The sequence below is a fragment of the Ascaphus truei genome, chromosome 4, assembly GCF_040206685.1.
Source record: "Ascaphus truei isolate aAscTru1 chromosome 4, aAscTru1.hap1, whole genome shotgun sequence".
Lineage (NCBI taxonomy): Eukaryota > Metazoa > Chordata > Amphibia > Anura > Ascaphidae > Ascaphus > Ascaphus truei.
Genome location: NC_134486.1, coordinates 410,055,938 through 410,077,684, shown reverse-complemented (window position 1 = coordinate 410,077,684; position 21,747 = coordinate 410,055,938). Strand labels below are relative to the sequence as shown.

The 21,747-nt window shown below is 43.5% G+C and overlaps 1 protein-coding gene across 1 annotated transcript; it reads left to right on the top strand.

Moving 5' to 3' along the window:
• The first annotated feature begins 7,279 nt into the window (after nucleotides 1–7,279).
• LOC142493959 (olfactory receptor 2D2-like) lies at nucleotides 7,280–8,218 on the top strand. The gene has a single exon (XM_075598765.1). It carries the CDS (start codon nucleotides 7,280–7,282, stop codon nucleotides 8,216–8,218), a length of 939 nt encoding a protein of 312 aa, XP_075454880.1.
• The last annotated feature ends 13,529 nt before the right edge of the window (nucleotides 8,219–21,747 follow it).

The following is a 21,747-nucleotide window of genomic DNA, read 5'->3' as shown; positions in this document are numbered from 1 at the left end:
GCTTTGCCGTAAGGGGTGGGCCCCGCTGCGGCTCCCAGGCCAGCCCCGGCGTCCACCAGCCTAACACCTTAGGTAGGCTCCCTATCGAATATAGTTTCTTATTGGGTATGGGGGGAAAAGGGGGGGGGGAGGAGGGGGAGGGAGTAGGGACATGGGGGGGAGCACGGGAACACAAGGGGGGGCTAGCTCCGGTAGCAGTTGTTGTGCTAGACATGTCTGTGCTCTGGTTTAGTGGCAGGTAGGCCGCCAGTGTGATCAGAATAGGCCCTCAGCTCATTGGCCGTGGGGGTCTGTCAAACCATGCCAGGCGCCTGTCTCTTTAAGAGCTCTGGTTTCGGGGCTTGTGGGGCGCTGTACTCATGATTGCGGGGGGGATCAGTTCTCAGTCTCCGCCTTTCGGCCTTTTACCTCCATGGGCAACAGCTCCGCGGCCTCCGTCCTTAGGCCTCCAGGGACTCCCCCCCCCCCCATGGGCAGGAGGGGGATCCGGGAAGTGGCCAAGTGGGGACACAACACGGGGGGGGGACAGGCGCAACCCCCTCCAGCCTCCCCCCCCCCCCACACGCCCACCGAAACCCCCCCGCCCCGAGGACCGGGCCCGGTAGCTGATCCGGGGAGCCGGGGGGATCCCGGCTGTGTCGGCGGCCATCTTTCATCTGCCTCTCCTCTGTTGCTCCCCCAGGAGCCGATGGATCCTTCCAAAGATGGCCGCACAGCTTGCTTCAAGGGCGTTTGGTGCTTTGGGGTCGTATGTCCATTCCGTCCGTCTGGCTTCGGGTCTCCGGGGCCTCCGTCGCCCGCACTGCAGGGTAGGGTCTGATTAGGGCTGAACTTACAACTGGGAACAAGGGAACAAAGGTAAGTCCTGAGCTTTTTATCTCTGCTGCAGCCGTTGGCCTGCCAGGCGCTGCGATGCTCTCACAGTGGGACCGTCAGCGTCCCTGCTCTGGGTCTCGGATGTGTCTGAGTCCCACGCCGGGGGGGGGTCGAGGCCCACAGCTTTGGCTAGGCGGGTCATCTCTGTGGGGTGCCTGATTGTGAGGAACTTCCCGTTTCGGTTCACGATCAGTTTAAACGGGAAGCCCCACTTATATTTAATCCCTTGGTCCCGCATTAGTCTGGTTAGTGGTTGGAGGTCTCGTCGCTTGTCTACCGTTATCTTTGACAGGTCATTATAGACCTGGAGATGGTCGTCCCTGAATGTTATAGGCTCTTTTGCTCTGCTGGCCTGCATGATCTTTTCTTTGACCGTGTACCGGTGGAGACGTGCTATGACGTCTCTTGTCCTGTTTGGGTCGTCTGAACGCGGTCCTAAGGTGCGGTGGGTCCGGTCCATCTCCAGGTCTTTTACTTCCAGATCGGCGCAGAGAGATGTGAACAGGTCAGTGAGATATGCCTGCAGCTGGCCGGGGAGGACAGACTCAGGGATGCCTCTTAGCCTGATATTCTGCCTCCTATCACGATTTTCGTGATCCTCCAGAGTGTCTTTTAGAGTGTTTATCTCCCGTCCCAGCCTGAATATCTCGTTCTCTGCGACCGATTGTGCCTGGTGTGTTTCCCCCATTTTTACTTCCAGAGCGGTTGTGCGTTCGGTTAGGCCAGTGATTTCTTGGCGCAGTTCCGTTACCGCTGCTCGCAGATCTCTCTGGATGGACACGTGCAGGCTATCCAGCATGTTTTTCATCATGCCTTGGGTAAGGGTAGCTTCAGGGTTAGGCGAGTCCTCTCCTTGATCGCGATCCTGGGCCTGTGGCCTTGTGCCTCGTGTGTTTGAGGTGCCGGCGCCATCGTGTGATTTGCCGGCCCCCTCAGCATGTTTCTGTGAGGGGGAGAAGAACTTCGTAACCCCTTGTGCGGGTTGCGTTTTTTGTTTGGAACTCATCCCTGCTTGTTCCGGCAGCAGTTACTGGGATTTTGGGGGTCTGGGGGTTGGGGGGAAAGGCGCTTTTAGCTAGGTTTGGTTATCAGGGTCCACGGAGCTCCTGTCTTACACAGCCATTCCTGTTGGCGTCCTGGACACGCCCCCTCTTTAGAACATTTTTAATGAGGCAAAGTCATTTAACCGTGTCAGTGTCTGCTGTGTTGCTCCTCTGTATGCGAGCCACTTTATTGCATCTATGCTTGGGTTTTCAGGAGTTATACGGACATTGCCTAGTGGCCGGGGCATGTGTAAATGCTTTTGTTTTATTAATCTCCTGCCTCAGCAGCCCCTGGGCTAGGATTAGGCGGATTTTCTATGTTGTGGTGTTTATTTATTTATTTATGTTACTGGGGGGAGATGTGCCTTTAAATCCAACCTGCGGCGGCCATCTTGGATTTTGCCGACACGCAGGCTGAAACGCAAGGAGCCAGACAGCTCCGATCCAGGCAGCAGCTGTTCTCAGCCCCTCTCCTCGCAGCGACGGTGCAGGCAGGTGGAAGGCAGCACAGGGAGGCAGGGGGGGGATAGCGGGAAGGCGCGCTGTTCGGGTTTACTGCCGGCCGGGAGAGGAAATCACGGCGTGCCGCTACAGCGCCATGGCGGCCATTTTCGTTAGCCTTCAGCCGCACTGGAGCCCCGCGCCACCACCGCAGGCCCCACCAGCAGCCTCAGTCCCCCCCCCTTACAGTGTGGACGCCGGGAGGTGACCTTTTGGGATTTTTATTCGGCAGGTACCACTTTTTTACCTAGTAGTTATAGTAGTTATATAGTAGATATAAATGTCCCTCCAACTGCCTCCGGCTGCTTTGCTTCACTACTTTGAGAGGTTTTACTTGCTGTTCTTATTCAGTCACGGCAGCCATCTTAGATTTTTGGCGGCCTGCCAGGGAAGCCTCCGGGGACTGTTATTTTGCCTCTGGGCTCTACTCCGACTATTTTCCAGCCCGTATGGAGCCCTCCACGTTTAGAGGGGGTCTTCCCCCAGTAGTAAAATCAGTTCGGGGGGAGAAGATCGGGGTTTTTTGGACCCTTTTCACCCTGTATTGGGGATCTTTAGGACGGAGCTCCTCTGAAACACGTCTTCCCTGCTTCACGTCTTGGCCACGCCCCCCAAACTCCGGTCCTTTTTAACTACAAGGACACCTCTTGTCCCACTTCGGACGACCATACAGTATGTGGACGGACGTTTACAGAGGTACACACTTGGAGTCGTTTATAATAAGGCTTTATTGTGCCTTTTCCTTTTCATCAGGAAATTCATCCAAACACAGGGGGGGGGGAACAAAGCTTCTAATCACTTGGGAGTATTTCTAGTGAAATCCTTGCAATCAGTTCACATCTCCATTAGTTAAGCTTCTCCCAGCCCAAACACATAACATGAAAATAAGCAGATATAAGCAGTCTCTTAATAATGAAAGTCTTATCTGTTTCTTGGAGGAAAATCTTCTCTGGTTCAGCTCCCTTCCCTCAGGGTGTGTCAGCATTCAGGTTCAGACGTTTTCCCTGTATCTTGTAAGCAGCTCTGTTGTGTTTTCTGACAGAGCTCAAGACAGTTGTGAGAGTCAAAGACAATCTCTGCCCTCTCTCCCAAGTTCAGCCCAGATATGAGCTAAGGAGGAGTCCCTTCCTGTTTGAACATACAGGCTTTTGTAAGCCATCTCAATCAGGCAGGTGGTGTTTAGTAATTAACTACCAGAAGTTAACCACCACACTGCTAGATTAAAGGCACATTACTGAACAGGGATAAGTCCCCTGTTACACTGATCCATTGCCCATGATACCTTCAAGAGAACAGGAAGATTCCAGTGGGATTCCAGAAGCTTCAGTAGAAGAAAATCAGGATCCAATGGAAGGTATTTCTGCCAATACCCATGGAGAATGGTGGACCACACCAGAAGAAGAATTGGTTAATGGCCCTGTCATTCAGGCTCCCGCTCCAGTGGCCTCAACAAGTCGGTCTCTGGACCCAAAGAGTCCTATCTTCACCCCAAAGGGTGTTAATGACATTCACTCTATGAGAGGGCCAGGACCTCAAGCCGATGGTAGTCTCTCCGACCATGAAGAACTTGAAGCAGTAGAAGATGTTTGTCAGAGCCAAAGACCGAGAAGCCCTCGAATGAGGGTGGCTTATGATTCATTAGGGGCACCCCACTATGAAACTTAGCAGTCGTCTCGGGATAAGTTAGCCTCCCTTATGGTGATTCTAACTGAGATATTGAATACCATTTGATTGCATATTGTTTAGATACGTGTTGTACAGAGTTACGTTGTATGTATATATGCTTTATTAAATTATATAAATGCCTGTACATATATTGTTCTAAAGCGTGGCTGTTGAATTCTCCACAAGGGGGAGGATGTAGTTGAGTCCCCCTACCTTGCCTCCAGTGCGGGGAACTTCTCCGCGCGATTGGGAAGAGTGGCGGCGGTCATCTTGGCATTCGGGACTACAATTCCCAGAAGCCTCGGTTGGGTCACATGAGCCGTCTCAACCACCCAGGCAAGAGCGGCCATTAGAGAGAACTCCTGATATCCTCTGAGGGGCATGAAACATGCGGCAGTCTTGCAGGAGCCGGCAGAGAGGACGGACATGTCCAGGGAGCCATTAAGCCCCTGGTCTAGGCCAGAACTCTGCCCCAAGGCTCAAGTTAGGCCCCGATCCCTCCAAAGAGTGGAGTGTTGTAGGGAAGGCCCTTTGTAGGGACCCTCCCATTATAACCGCAGCTGCACTACCGTGCCATTGGACGGACGACTACATGGCAGACTGCGGCCTGGGACTAGCTGCACATAGCAGCACAGGAGAAAGATCATCCGGCTGGAGATTGCACCGCAGACTGCTCCCTGGATAAGGTATGAGGGGGGTTGTTGGAGGCCCCGCTGCATGGGACCTAACATAGCATCACCCTACCATCAATATTCCCTGGTCTGGCCTGAGACCAGGAAGGTACCATTGTGCACCCTCACATCACAAGGGGGGTAGCGCTACTTCACATTTGGGTGGGAATGCTTGTGTGGACACCAGGGTATAGGTGCCCAAGGCACCCTCAGTATTTTGGGGGAAAACCACGCCAAGTGTATTGTTATTGCATTATATCATATAGTATTGTTATATGTGGTGTCAATAAATACAAGTTATATATTACTGGTGTGATACTGTTTATTACTGATTATACAGGTTCCTATGAGGGGTCATCCGGCCTACGCTGGGATCCCTCACAGGTGGAGGCGCTGCGAGAGAGAGAGCTCACCCCAGGCTCCCAGAAGCGGAGGCTCATGCCTCCTGTGAGCGTACAGGTATTAGCAGCATGCGCGGTCACCCGCGGTTTCCCTTAGGCATAGGGAAAGGGGGCTACAACTGAAATAATTATACACTTTGGAATTCTCTAGGGGGTACTCAATGCATGTTTAAATACTGTATATTGTGTAATCATTATTCAAGTCTTTGTAGTAAGACTATAGCCTTGCATCATATACAAATAACCCATTGCGAATAAACTGACAGACATTGCACTGAGGAGGAGCTAAAATAACAGCTATAAAGGATGGGATTCTGTAAGGTTACATACCCACTTGAGCGCCCTCTTTCCGAGATGGATACAAGAATAATATTTACAGTGCAATTTTAATATTTAAAGAGACTTTAATTACATCGAAATTTGCTGCTATTTTTCTAGAAACCCCCTACGTGGATTGAGGAGAGGAATCAGGACTTCAATTTCACTGCAATTGTACAGAATGTAATGCTACAGGCAGGTGTACAATATTGATCTCATCCTTCGTAAAGAGACTCAAAGAGTACAGGTTGTATACATTATACTGTGGCATGGAAATCCTCTCCTCCTTCTCATAAGCCTGATGCTTTACAATATTACCAAATAAACAAGTGATCTCTTTTGTATTGAAACAAGATTTTACAATTCTTTAACCTCTGCACTCTATCTTAAATGATGTTACATTCTTCAGTATCATTGTGCAAAACAGCAATCTCAAATATTAACAAGCTTTTCTCATATCAACAGTGAAAGAATACACAGGTGAACACCAATTACTTTGTTTATATTATTTTCTTTGTAATAATCGTGTGATACTTCGTATTAATTCCACATACATTACATTTTCCTGCCATCTTAGAAGAGATGTTATTGCTTTGAAAACCTGGTGTATAAAGGTAATTATTAAAGTCTCGTATAAACTGACAAGTAATAGATCTTACGATATTATATTGAAAATGTATTGATTTATTAGTAGAAAAAAAAAAAATTCTGCATGCATGTTTGTGCATTCATTGATTGTGTATTCCATTGCGAAGGGATTCATTGTGATTCTACCAGCTCAACAACTTAAACAGTTCACAACTGTTGGTTTGTAAATATTGTTCACAATGTTTATTTATAAATGATAGCGTCAATTAAGCCATATTATTAAATATGATGTTTCCGTTGCACAGGTATACAATTAATGGTTAGATGTTGAGATAAGGAACTGATGCTTTTGATATTTTATTGTACACAATTATCTGTGCAGCTGGTACAAGCCTCTCTTGGTGTAGATCAGAAATTAGTGTACACTATTACACTTTAACATCTGACATTGATATATTGTAGGTTACATAACAAATAGTAAATTTCAGTTTAATTAATCCTATTTTTTATATAGTTGTTTATCTTCATCCTTCATTCAATGGGTGTTATTCACTAGCCCAAATCAATAGCAGCTAACTATCACTATTACTGCTTTATGGATTTATGGTAGTTTTTTTAAAATGGGTGTCACATATAAAATGAAAGAATATTATTTATAAAAATGTTTTGCCTGGAAGTAATACATAGAGAGTTACCTCTCGTTTTCAAGTATGTCCTGGGCACAGAGTTATGATGACAGATATATAGTTACATTAAGTGAACAGAGGTTATACATTATATACAAGACATTGCACGCACAGTTAAATATAATATATGTTATATATGTATTATATAATATATAATATTATTGATGTCATGTCAATATCATCACCATGCTGTTCATTTCTAGTATATATTTCACACAATGCTTATCTTGATTTTTAATGCTTCTCATTGTCAAAGGGACAGGCTGTTTATGCATTTTATGACAATGACATTGAATACCTCAATTATTAATTATGAATTTAATTTATATTTTCTGAAATAGAAATCATAAATTATGAAGCAGCTAAAGCTTTAGTTTGACATAAAGAAATAATGTACAGTATGCATCAATTAAGTATGCATCATGTATGTCAAATGGTATACAGTTGTTTTTTTTGGTTTTTTACGTGATGCTTACGGTATGTCTACATTTAAGGGAAAGATGTTTTTTCACAAATAGGAAATAATTACCATGGAAAGAGGAAATCACAGTACTGTGACAGAATTTATTCTTCTTGGGCTTTCGAGTGACCCCAAAATCCAAGTTTTACTTTTCCAGCTGTTCTTATCAATGTACCTGGTCACATTAGCCGGGAATCTTCTTCTCATAGTCGCAGTGAGAACGGATCTTCGCCTACACACTTCAATGTATTTCTTTCTCACTCACCTGTCTTTCCTGGATATCTGCTACACATCAATTGTTGTTCCCAAAATGCTTGTAGATTTCCTGACACAGAAGAAAATTATTTCATTCAGTGGCTGTATGGCCCAGATTTTTTTATATATTTTCCTGGGAGGAAGCGAGTGCGTTCTTCTGGCTTTTATGGCTTTTGATCGCTTTGTTGCAATCTGTAACCCCCTGCGCTATAGCAGGATTATGAACAAAATGGCTTGTATTAAGATGGCCACTGTTTCATGGATGACTGGTTGTATTATATCTTCGGTAGATGTGTTCTTTATTTGTCGATTAACGTACTGTGGTCCTAACATAATTAACCATTTCTTTTGTGAGGCTTTATCATTACACCTTCTATCCTGCAGGGATTTGTATCTAAACAACATTGTGACATTAGTGGGTGGTGCCATATTGCTACTCATTCCACTTTTCCTCATTCTTTTCTCTTACATTCACATGATTGCAGCTATAGTGAGAATCCGATCTAACAGAGGGAGATACAAAGTCTTTTCAACGTGTGCTTCGCATCTGATTATTGTGACACTTTTCTATGGGACAGCAATGTTCACTTATATGCAGCCTGGACTCAGGCATTCGGCAGAAGCTACAGACAAATTTGCATCAGTAGTTTATATCATTGCCACCCCAATGATAAATCCTTTAATCTATAGCTTAAGAAATGAAGATGTGCAGGGTGCCCTGAGAAGGCTGAGAAGATGTACTGTCATTATGTAACATTTCATCTCTGTAATTCTATATTGTCATGATAAGACCATTAAAATATTACGTCATTTACTAATCTGGCACACAAAAGGTTAATTTGAGTTACAAGTTGTATCTTAAAATTTGCAGGAATTTGTGGATGGCGATGCAACTGCCTTGGAAAAAAGCGTGGGACCATAGATTGCAGGATACTGGGTACAAAAGTTTATTGCAGTTGCACCGCCATCCACAAATTCCTGCATCTTATACTCCTTCGGTAGGAGCACGCTCAACAGCACCTGGACTTCCAGCAAATTATTCATTTGAGTTTATCCAATTTGACTGCATCATTGTACCTTTAGCCAGTGACACCCATACAAGATATACCTATTCCAAAGGTTAGTGGGAGTCCACACTGAGTGGCTTTTAAGGGTCTGCAAGTGATATTACTGATTGGAAGGTCTGATTTCAAGCATGCTGTTTGTTTCTGTAAAGACAATTGTGATATAAGGACATTTCTATACATGGACATTCCCTGTGAGCATTGCATAGGAGTTAATTCTCCTATTCTATCACTTTGGATCTTAAAATTTGTCAAGATTCCCTCTCACAATACTCCCCGTAGACCTGTAGGGGGCACACAGAGGAATCAAGTTCAAGCCCAGAGATAGTAGGAACTAGAATCTCCCATGAGGCCAGTGGCCATCTTAGTTTAGACTATTTAAACCCCACCCAGCCTGCTAGCTGTTGCTTGTCAACATTTTGTCCACTGAGCAGCCGGCTGGCTATTTGTTACCATTACCTTGCATCTAGCTCTGCAGATCGTACAGGTACCTTCTGATTTTGTCTTGTACAGTACTCTCATTGCACTTCTTGCCCCCTGCTCTTTTGTCGTCCCCTGGCTACTATTGCTTTCGCATGTAGCGCTGCACACCTTGCACTTCTTGCACCTCCCTGCTTCTCTGACCTTCTCTAGCTGTCATAGCTTTTTCATGTAACTATGCAGGTTTTACAGATTCCATTATGTTTTCCCTGTTTTATTACTTTTGTCAGAAAATTAAACACTATCAGTTTTTACTTATCCCGATCTCTTGTCTTTTGTGGGTTTCCATTATTGTTTTATGGCGGGTCAGGCCAATGACCCCAACCTGGTTGTCTGTGTTTCTCTCAAAGTGGGGTTATCTAAGAGTGACCTATTCTGAGATTGTGGGGTGATTAAGCCATAACCCAACACCACCGTTTATGGAAAGTTGTCAAACAGAGTGTACATCGAAAAAGCAGGATCTCCAACTTCAAAGGGATTATAATATGTTCTCCATCCAGATGTGCAAGGTGACCAAAAGTTAATCTTTCCATTTCCTAATACATTTACTAAATATGAGATATTTGGCATACAAGACAGTTCACAATAAGGTAAAGTATACACTTTTAACCGATGGTTTCCTCTGTTTAAGTTAAGACCAAAAACGACTGGTTGGTCAATTTTATATCTCAAATATCTGTTTTCTCATAGAAAACTTAAAACCAGAGACAGAACATAAAACACAGACAAAGCTCAGTTTGTAGCACATCCAGTGAGACTCATACACGGTACAGTGCCTAAATATATATGTATAAATATCTAATAAGTAAAATGGTCTTTTAGTTTGACATTTTTGGCCAAAATTGTTGTAAGCCCCTGAGCCAACGCCAAGGCAGACCACATATCAGGGGTCCCTAACGCCAATATAAATTCTTAATAACCTGTGTAATAACAGGAAGAATGATTTATAGTAAATCTGTCAATATTAGTTGCAAAGTTCTAAGTCTGACTGAAGCTTTTATTAACCTGTACATTACCAGGAAAAGCACTCTGTATTAGAGATGTCACAGCCAAACTGCAAGCAGGCGAGTTCCCCTGAGTGGAAGATGCTATGGAGTGAGCCCATAACCATTTAAATGTGGGAGGGGGTGAGCTTAAATTAGGAAGGAGGTTGCCACCCTCCAATCAGCCATGACTAGCTGGACAAGAATTGTAAAACATACTGGACACCTAACAAGCTCCTATTGAACCCCCAAAATGACCACAACATATATATAAGCATATGAGTGTCACAGAGGAGTGCTACTGAGCATGGCAATATATACTTAAAACCAGAGACAGAACATAAAACACAGACAAAGCTCAGTTTGTAGCACATCCAGTGAGACTCATACACGGTACAGTGCCTAAATATATATGTATAAATATCTAATAAGTAAAATGGTCTTTTAGTTTGACATTTTTGGCCAAAATTGTTGTAAGCCCCTGAGCCAACGCCAAGGCAGACCACATATCAGGGGTCCCTAACGCCAATATAAATTCTTAATAACCTGTGTAATAACAGGAAGAATGATTTATAGTAAATCTGTCAATATTAGTTGCAAAGTTCTAAGTCTGACTGAAGCTTTTATTAACCTGTACATTACCAGGAAAAGCACTCTGTATTAGAGATGTCACAGCCAAACTGCAAGCAGGCGAGTTCCCCTGAGTGGAAGATGCTATGGAGTGAGCCCATAACCATTTAAATGTGGGAGGGGGTGAGCTTAAATTAGGAAGGAGGTTGCCACCCTCCAATCAGCCATGACTAGCTGGACAAGAATTGTAAAACATACTGGACACCTAACAAGCTCCTATTGAACCCCCAAAATGACCACAACATATATATAAGCATATGAGTGTCACAGAGGAGTGCTACTGAGCATGGCAATATATACTTAAAACCAGAGACAGAACATAAAACACAGACAAAGCTCAGTTTGTAGCACATCCAGTGAGACTCATACACGGTACAGTGCCTAAATATATATGTATAAATATCTAATAAGTAAAATGGTCTTTTAGTTTGACATTTTTGGCCAAAATTGTTGTAAGCCCCTGAGCCAACGCCAAGGCAGACCACATATCAGGGGTCCCTAACGCCAATATAAATTCTTAATAACCTGTGTAATAACAGGAAGAATGATTTATAGTAAATCTGTCAATATTAGTTGCAAAGTTCTAAGTCTGACTGAAGCTTTTATTAACCTGTACATTACCAGGAAAAGCACTCTGTATTAGAGATGTCACAGCCAAACTGCAAGCAGGCGAGTTCCCCTGAGTGGAAGATGCTATGGAGTGAGCCCATAACCATTTAAATGTGGGAGGGGGTGAGCTTAAATTAGGAAGGAGGTTGCCACCCTCCAATCAGCCATGACTAGCTGGACAAGAATTGTAAAACATACTGGACACCTAACAAGCTCCTATTGAACCCCCAAAATGACCACAACATATATATAAGCATATGAGTGTCACAGAGGAGTGCTACTGAGCATGGCAATATATACTTAAAACCAGAGACAGAACATAAAACACAGACAAAGCTCAGTTTGTAGCACATCCAGTGAGACTCATACACGGTACAGTGCCTAAATAAATATGTATAAATATCTAATAAGTAAAATGGTCTTTTAGTTTGAAATTTTTGGCCAAAATTGTTGTAAGCCCCTGAGCCAACGCCAAGGCAGACCACATATCAGGGGTCCCTAACGCCAATATAAATTCTTAATAACCTGTGTAATAACAGGAAGAATGATTTATAGTAAATCTGTCAATATTAGTTGCAAAGTTCTAAGTCTGACTGAAGCTTTTATTAACCTGTACATTACCAGGAAAAGCACTCTGTATTAGAGATGTCACAGCCAAACTGCAAGCAGGCGAGTTCCCCTGAGTGGAAGATGCTATGGAGTGAGCCCATAACCATTTAAATGTGGGAGGGGGTGAGCTTAAATTAGGAAGGAGGTTGCCACCCTCCAATCAGCCATGACTAGCTGGACAAGAATTGTAAAACATACTGGACACCTAACAAGCTCCTATTGAACCCCCAAAATGACCACAACATATATATAAGCATATGAGTGTCACAGAGGAGTGCTACTGAGCATGGCAATATATACTTAAAACCAGAGACAGAACATAAAACACAGACAAAGCTCAGTTTGTAGCACATCCAGTGAGACTCATACACGGTACAGTGCCTAAATATATATGTATAAATATCTAATAAGTAAAATGGTCTTTTAGTTTGACATTTTTGGCCAAAATTGTTGTAAGCCCCTGAGCCAACGCCAAGGCAGACCACATATCAGGGGTCCCTAACGCCAATATAAATTCTTAATAACCTGTGTAATAATAGGAAGAATGATTTATAGTAAATCTGTCAATATTAGTTGCAAAGTTCTAAGTCTGACTGAAGCTTTTATTAACCTGTACATTACCAGGAAAAGCACTCTGTATTAGAGATGTCACAGCCAAACTGCAAGCAGGCGAGTTCCCCTGAGTGGAAGATGCTATGGAGTGAGCCCATAACCATTTAAATGTGGGAGGGGGTGAGCTTAAATTAGGAAGGAGGTTGCCACCCTCCAATCAGCCATGACTAGCTGGACAAGAATTGTAAAACATACTGGACACCTAACAAGCTCCTATTGAACCCCCAAAATGACCACAACATATATATAAGCATATGAGTGTCACAGAGGAGTGCTACTGAGCATGGCAATATATACTTAAAACCAGAGACAGAACATAAAACACAGACAAAGCTCAGTTTGTAGCACATCCAGTGAGACTCATACACGGTACAGTGCCTAAATATATATGTATAAATATCTAATAAGTAAAATGGTCTTTTAGTTTGACATTTTTGGCCAAAATTGTTGTAAGCCCCTGAGCCAACGCCAAGGCAGACCACATATCAGGGGTCCCTAACGCCAATATAAATTCTTAATAACCTGTGTAATAACAGGAAGAATGATTTATAGTAAATCTGTCAATATTAGTTGCAAAGTTCTAAGTCTGACTGAAGCTTTTATTAACCTGTACATTACCAGGAAAAGCACTCTGTATTAGAGATGTCACAGCCAAACTGCAAGCAGGCGAGTTCCCCTGAGTGGAAGATGCTATGGAGTGAGCCCATAACCATTTAAATGTGGGAGGGGGTGAGCTTAAATTAGGAAGGAGGTTGCCACCCTCCAATCAGCCATGACTAGCTGGACAAGAATTGTAAAACATACTGGACACCTAACAAGCTCCTATTGAACCCCCAAAATGACCACAACATATATATAAGCATATGAGTGTCACAGAGGAGTGCTACTGAGCATGGCAATATATACTTAAAACCAGAGACAGAACATAAAACACAGACAAAGCTCAGTTTGTAGCACATCCAGTGAGACTCATACACGGTACAGTGCCTAAATATATATGTATAAATATCTAATAAGTAAAATGGTCTTTTAGTTTGACATTTTTGGCCAAAATTGTTGTAAGCCCCTGAGCCAACGCCAAGGCAGACCACATATCAGGGGTCCCTAACGCCAATATAAATTCTTAATAACCTGTGTAATAACAGGAAGAATGATTTATAGTAAATCTGTCAATATTAGTTGCAAAGTTCTAAGTCTGACTGAAGCTTTTATTAACCTGTACATTACCAGGAAAAGCACTCTGTATTAGAGATGTCACAGCCAAACTGCAAGCAGGCGAGTTCCCCTGAGTGGAAGATGCTATGGAGTGAGCCCATAACCATTTAAATGTGGGAGGGGGTGAGCTTAAATTAGGAAGGAGGTTGCCACCCTCCAATCAGCCATGACTAGCTGGACAAGAATTGTAAAACATACTGGACACCTAACAAGCTCCTATTGAACCCCCAAAATGACCACAACATATATATAAGCATATGAGTGTCACAGAGGAGTGCTACTGAGCATGGCAATATATACTTATTAGATATTTATACATATATATTTAGGCACTGTACCGTGTATGAGTCTCACTGGATGTGCTACAAACTGAGCTTTGTCTGTGTTTTATGTTCTGTCTCTGGTTTTAAGTATATATTGCCATGCTCAGTAGCACTCCTCTGTGACACTCATATGCTTATATATATGTTGTGGTCATTTTGGGGGTTCAATAGGAGCTTGTTAGGTGTCCAGTATGTTTCTCATAGAAAAGTAGATTTTTTTGTTGGCAATAGGGATGTCAACATGTGTATATTAATGATACAAATGACACAGTGAAGGTGTCATCATTCTAAGAAATATGGAGAAAGAGTTCCAAGACATTGTATACTCTAAGGCATCTTTTAATTCAAAAATATTCTCTCCCAAGTCATGAAAATGTTATTAGAGTTTGGTGACTGGGAGGTAATGACATGGCACAGATGGTGGACTTATTCAATGTGTTTCAAATGCAGGGACATTTAGTCTAAAAAAACATGCATTTGAGCATATGAAATTAGAATTCAACAGAAGAGTGTCTCATGCCAAAAAGACACGTGAATTTTCATATTCCAATCTCTGTGACCTCTTGGAGAAATCTGATATTGTTATGTGGTAGTGTACTGTATGTTAGATTTTCTGTTTGTTTTATTTTTTATGAAACTGTCTGCATATATTGTACTGTATGTTTCTTGTAATATTATTTTTCTTTAACCAAGCAGTGTACTATTTTTTGTATATTAAATCTAAAATTAAGTATTCTCTTGGGCTTTAAATTGAACACACTTGGAACAGAGTATTGCATTTAAGGACACATTTTTCTATGTAACCTTGTAAATGGCTCATGGCTTGAGTTGAATGTCCTGTCTAATGTTATTTGTAATCTATTTGTATACACGGTACATGTTTACTATGATCATTGCGGACAATTGACTTTATGCATTGATGAGTTCACAACATATGCCAGGATTCACTAAGTGCTGATAACACTCCTATCCGGTGGTAACTGCTATTGACTTCAATGCCAGTGAACACCGGATGAGTGTGTGATAACCTGCATCAGTCATTGGTGAATCTCCCTATACGTTGTATCACCCCGTGAGAGGGAAAAACAATGAATCCTTTCAGGTACAGTACAACATAATGTTTTACTGTTTAATAAAAAGTATACAGTGGAAGCTAAGAATGTCTACTATTTGATATTATTTAGAAAAAGAAATATGGCTTCTGGTTGCATGCTGTCCTAATGTAAAGATTCAGCAGAATTAATTGAATTAACATTCATTGAATTCAAATCTTAAAGTCATCACTATACAAATGGCACAGAAGCCTAGTAGGGTTGCTACCCTAAAGTGGAAGCCTGTGACCCTGCTAAGTAACGGTATGTCCTATCATTCAAGGGCTCACACAAAGCTGACTGATTACAGTCTGTTGGCCAGGACGCGTGTGGTCATTTAACATGTGTTTTATCCCTGAACAAATACACTGTGCAAAGACCATAAAAGGAAAATAAAAATAACATAATTTTAAACAGTGATGTGAGATGGAATAATACCTTAGTGCCCTATTTATTTATTTATATTTATTTATTTATAAAATGTTTTACCAGGAAGTAATACATTGAGAGTTACCTCTCGTTTTCAAGTATGCCCTGGGCATAGAGTTAAGATGATAAACAATACATGGTTACAAATACAGTTACATAAGTGTATACAAGACATTGCATGCACAGTTAAAGATAATATATATTATGGGCGTATGTAACAGTTACAGACCAGATTAAAATGTGAGACAGCTTTGGTTTTGAAAGAACTTAAACTAGTGGTGGATGTGAGTGTCTCCGGTAGGTTGTTCCAGTTTTGGGGTGCATGGTAACAGAAGGAGGAACGGTTGGATACTTTGTTGAGCCTTCGGACCTGAACAGTCTTTTGGAGTCTGATTTCAGATGATAAGTGCTGCATGTGGTAGGGGTGAGGAGCTTGTTCAGATAGATTGGTAGCTTGCCCAAAAAGTATTTAAAGACTTATTTGTGTTTTGCCTTTCCTGGGGTGCTGGGACCGGGAGACTAGTAGGCTGTAAGTTTCAGGGTAGGTTTGCCAGAGAAAGTCTTTACCGGATGTGTCTATGTATCGGGATTCCAGAGTTATGGTGACTAAAAGAAAAAAATGGTGTATATAGCGCTAAAAAATAAACAAATAGTATTATGGTGCAATATTGTGAACCACAAAGTGAAATATCATGTATGATATTAACTAAATATGGCAAGGCTGCCAGGAAAAAACTAACCCAAACACAGTTAGTACAAAGCACAGAAGAAAACAATACAGACCGGCGCCTCAATGTCCAAATGGAAAATTACTAGTGAGTCCAAGGATATGCTGCAATGTCCAATAAAGATGATCCAGTCGTTAGACAGCAGGCTCCACAGCAGCAACCAAGGTATATAATGCAGGGAAGATAAAAGGAGAAATCATAGCGTAACAAGGTATGAACAAAACATATAACACACATACAAAGACACACAAACACTTACAACATTCAGGGGATCCCCTGAAGAAGTGCGCATGCGCACGAAACGCGTTGGGCCTTTGAGAGTTACATTGTGTCAGCGAACTCTATCAGGAGCAGACCCCTGCTGAAATCCACAGCTTCAGGAAGCAGGAGAAGCGAGTTCGGCAAGCGGCTCCACCTAGTGTGACGTAATTCCGGTCGCGGACGGGAGGCATCGCGAGAAGTGGCCTGCAGTGACGCCCAGCCTGACTTCGATCAGAAGAGGTGCCTGCAGCCTTCCCTAAAGTGCCACGCATCCACCATTAGCTGCCGCCGGACAACGCTTATTATACACCACTGCCTGTTATCTTTGGATTTCCTGTAAGTAGGATTCCGGTTTTTACACACCGGATCCTAGACCTGCTCCGTTAGTTCTCTGCCTTTTTATAAATTGTTTAAATAAATTCTCTGTATTTTAGTCAGCCTAACTGTTAATGTTGTAAGTGTTTGTGTGTCTTTGTATGTGTGTTATACAGTATGTTTTGTTCATACCTTGTTACGCTATGATTTCTCCTTTTATCTTCCCTGCATTATATACCTTGGTTGCTGCTGTGGAGCCTGCTGTCTAACGACTGGATCATCTTTATTGGACATTGCAGCATATCCTTGGACTCACTTGTAATTTTCCATTTGGACATTGAGGCGCCGGTCTGTATTGTTTTCTTCTGTTCCAGAGTTATGGGATACCCCAGGAGTTGGATCCGGGAATAGAGTGAGATTCTCGGATGCAGCCAAGCACATTGCTCCGGGAAAACTCTGACTCTGGAAACACTCTTACGACTCACCGCCAGGATTCCTGCTGCAGCATCTTCCAGACAAGGTAAAAGGGCATGAAGGGATTAATGTATACCTGCAATCATACACGGGGTCCCTAGTATAATGAGGGGTTCACAGTATAAGGAGAGGTGCCCAGATACATGCCCAGGTACCCTGGACCTGGTATTTATTTATTTATAAAATGTTTTACCAGGAAGTAATACATTGAGAGTTACCTCTTGTTTTCAAGTATGTCCTGGGCATAGAGTTAAAATGACATGTAGCCCTGTGTAGTTTTGACGCTATAGTTCTATCCTCCTCCTGGCAGTAATCATAACTGGAAAGGGCAGGTTTGCCAGGAGTAATCATGGGTTTTCCCCACACACATGCTGTGCAGTGAGTCAGTGAAGATAGGGTCATTAGGCTCTGTGTCCAATTAGAGACGCAGGGGTGGTGCTTATTGGAACTACTTACTGCATAGCACTTCCTGAATTTAGTCAGTGTCTCTACCCTTGAGAGAGACTGGTCTACCCTATCTGGACTGTGCAGGGCTCTGCAAGTCTGAGGCCCTCCCTTCAGGGAGAGGAGGGAGATCATACCTCTTATTCTATTAGAGGATAAGGGAAGAGCTGGGACTGCTTTCAGTGCACGTTGGCTGGGAGTGTTATTGTCCTGGGCCATCCTACGGGCGGAGACCTGATGTGCTGCTAAGCACTTGCTGTAAGATGGGCAGTCTGCCATGCACTGGTCTAATAAAGTATTCCTGTGATTCAAACGACTTCTTGCCTGAGACTGGACTCTATCAGGGAGACGCTGAGAGAGATTCTCCTCCAGAGGGTCTTCCCCACAGCCCTGGGGATCTGTTGGAGATGGAGGTGCAGTGATTGTGTGTACCACCCATTTCTACCTCAGAAGCCTGTCCTGAATGCCAGAATGCCATCGCGGGAGGCTCAGGGCTAATGTTTACCAGCAGGTTGGCACCACACTTTAGCCTGTAACCAGTGTAGCATTTCTACATGAGATTGGGGGGGGGGGGGCGGGAATAGGGTTACAGACAAATAATACATGGTTACAAATGCAGTTATATAAGTGAACAGGGTATACATTATATACTGTATTGTATTGTATGTCTTTATTTATATAGCGCCATAAATAACATAGCGCTTCACAGTAGTAATACATATCATATAAATAACAAATAATATAAATCAGGTCATGGGAATAAGTGCTTCAGACATAAAAGTAACATTAAGGAAGAGGAGTCCCTGCTCCGAGGAGTTTACAATCTAATTGGTAGGTAGGGTGAACGTACAATAAGACTTGGTCTCCCGTGACACTGTCCCTGCAGCAACCACAAGCTACGCAGGGGAGTCGGGGCCTATCTTGGGCCTAGGGGGGTCTCTGGCCTAGTGCAGGTGCCACAGACACCTGCACATACACAACCTACCCTAACCTTGTCCCAGCTCCGACTGTTGTGGTCCCTGACATGCCAAATGTATCAATAGCTGTGCAGGGGGAATACTGTAGCCCTTTGGGCTAGATTCACACCATGTGACTGCAGCCCCTTTGGCTGCTGGGAACTTTAGTTCCCCTGCGGAGGCTCCTGGCAATGGTTGTCGCGCCCGCAATGCGTGATCCAATACAAAAATTCCGGTGCTATGTGAAGGGAGCCGCCGGAGACCTCTGGCAACCCGGTCGCCTTGTCTTGCCGCCCGCCATGCCTGCAACTACTCCCCACAGCTACTGGCACCTGTCCCTGCCTCCCCGCAACCACCCGCTACCACCGGATGCACCCGCAACAGTTCGGGAGGTAACGGGCATGGGGAGCCCAGGGGGAACCTATGCCACACTGTCTTGCCGCCTCCGTCAGACTGCCAAAGTCACCTTGATCCCCGCAGAGGATATCCTGCTTCACAAGGGCTGCATCTCATCCATTGACTGGGACAACTCATGTGTTCTATTTCCCCATCCTCCCCCCCCCCCCCGAGAATTCTGGGACTTGTAGTTCTTCTTAATTACATGCTGAGTGTCACGGGAGACGCACTTAATAACACATTTATATTTTGTGGGTCCCAATTGAGCAGAACAAGTTCAGCAAAATAAACTGAGATTTATTCCCTTGATAGGCAAACACAAGACAACAGCAGAATACACTTAATAATTACACTTACGGGTATAGGAACAGGGGATAATGTCCAGAAAGGTGCAAAGCACCAGAAGATTGTCTTTTAAAATGAAGTCCTTTTGCAAGGGCACAAATTGCCAGCCCCAATCCATCTGTGAATGTGCAAAGTCTTTTCTGGTCCATTGGGGTTAATCAAATAACCCCCAGCAATCACAGTGTCGTAACGCAGAGTTTTGTCCTTGGTTCCGATGTAATAAGACTCTTTGCGTTCCAGGAATGTGCTACTGCTCTTCTCCGCTCACATGGTAGAATGAAAAATGAAAGACAATGGGTAATAGCCTATTGCCAACAAACCCACCCAATCCCCCTCGTGGGAAAGTAATCATTCCCCAATCACCTACTTGCCCACAGTTTGGCGAGTGGGCACTAGGGATTTCCTGTTCACACAGAGCATGTGTGACAACGCCACCTTGCTACTTAGCATATGTGCACTCCCCTCTCTACCTGGCCCCTCTCAGGCTGGAAGGGGAAACTCAGGGTGTGAGTTAGCCCACATGGTCACCAGGATTTCCTATTTAGCATCCATCTGGCCAATTCACACCCCCCTTACTCTGGGTCCTTTTGATATGCAACTTCCTGATTCTCAAAATGGCCGCCGCAACTTCTGCCGATCCGATGGAGAAATGCAGGGACAGCTCCCTCCCTCCTGTGGGTAGCTAAGGGAGACCCTGCTACATCTGCATATACAGTAGATATCATATCCTATTTTAGATGGTAAACAAATCTAATTCAGCTAGCCTCCCTGTAACAGGGGAGTTATCCCTATTCAGGTAATGTGCCTCTAATCCAGCAGTGTGGTGGTTAACTGCTGGTAGTCAATTAACAAACACCACCTGCCTGATTAGATGGCTTAGAAAAGCCTTTCTTTTGAGACAGGAAGTGAGACTCCCTAGCTCACACCTGAGCTGAACTTGGAGACAAACAGTCTTGAGCCCTGTCAGAAGAAACAGCAGAGCTGCTTTCAAGATACAGGGGAAATTTCTAAACCTGAATGCTGACAAAACCTGAGGAAAGGTAGCAACGCAGGAACAGAGAAGATTTTCCCTCCAAACCACAAGAAACAGATAAGACTTTCATTTATGAGACTTTTTATATCTGCTTATTTCATGCTATATGTTTGGGGCTGGGAGACATGCTTATCTAAAGGGAGTGGTGGATTGCATAGTATTCCACTAGAAATACTCCCAAGTGAATAGAAGCTTTGTTTACCCCTTGTTTGGATGGTTTCCTGATATTAAGGAAACAGGCGCAATAAAAGCCTTATTTAATTTCACTATAATCAGTCTCCCTTGCATACCTCTGTGAGCGTCCGCCTACACTCCCCATGTAAATCAGATTATCCATCTCCTTTATTAATTTGGTGGCTCTTCTCTGCACTTTCTGGAGTTCCATAGTGTCTTTTCTAAGGAGAGAAATTACATTCTGCTCTGAATCTACTACCTTTAACAATATACTGCACCGACACACTTTATTCGAGCAAATGCCTGGTTTGTACCTGGCAGAAACCTGGAATCCGCCGCTGCTCACCTCTTGCATGCTTCGTTGCGTTTGCCTTCCCAGCCACGGTTCATGCCTGGCTGACGGGGGCCTGATCTGTTAAATGATAATGAGAATGATTTACTAGGCTGCGATGTTTCGATTGTCCACCAGATGGCATAAACTCATGACTTAAGTAATGTGTGGCCTTTGCAAGTTGTTTCGTTTCCAAAAAAAAGTTACTTTATCCCAGTACAGTATGCTATTGTGTAACTTGTCCTTGAGACTGAAGGAATAGTTGCAAAAAATGTATCAATTTAGGCTTTACATACAGTAATGTATTAAATAAAGACAAAGATCATTTTCACTTACACTATTCTACAGAGACATGAGTGTTCAAGTGGAGCCCGTGTTCCAAAAACCTGACAGAAGTTATGCTTATTTGATATGGGCCGCTATAAATGCAACAGAGGATAAGATGGCAACAGTTGTTCAAATTTATCAGTATTTTATCGAAAATTATGACTTTTACAGATTTTCGCCAACTCCTCATTTGTGGAAGCATGCAATAAGGAAAAGGTTATGTAGTGACCCCTGTTTTCACCGTATTGAGCCCCAATTTGTTGGAGGGTATTGGTGTGTGTCACAGGGTTTTTCCCGTATCTATGATAATGGAGGCGGCAAAAGGCGAAGGGTCGTGTTAAAACGAAATAAGAAGCGACAGTCCCTGCCAAGCAATGCGCCAGAACCAGAACCAGAACCAGCAGCAGCACCAGCTTATCATCATGGTCCCGCCGTCGGTTACAACTCTGAGATG

What these genes read in the sequence shown, in the direction of transcription:
- LOC142493959 (XM_075598765.1), top strand. Translation starts at nt 7,280, where the DNA reads ATGGAAAGAGGAAATCACAGTACTGTGACAGAATTTATTCTTCTTGGG.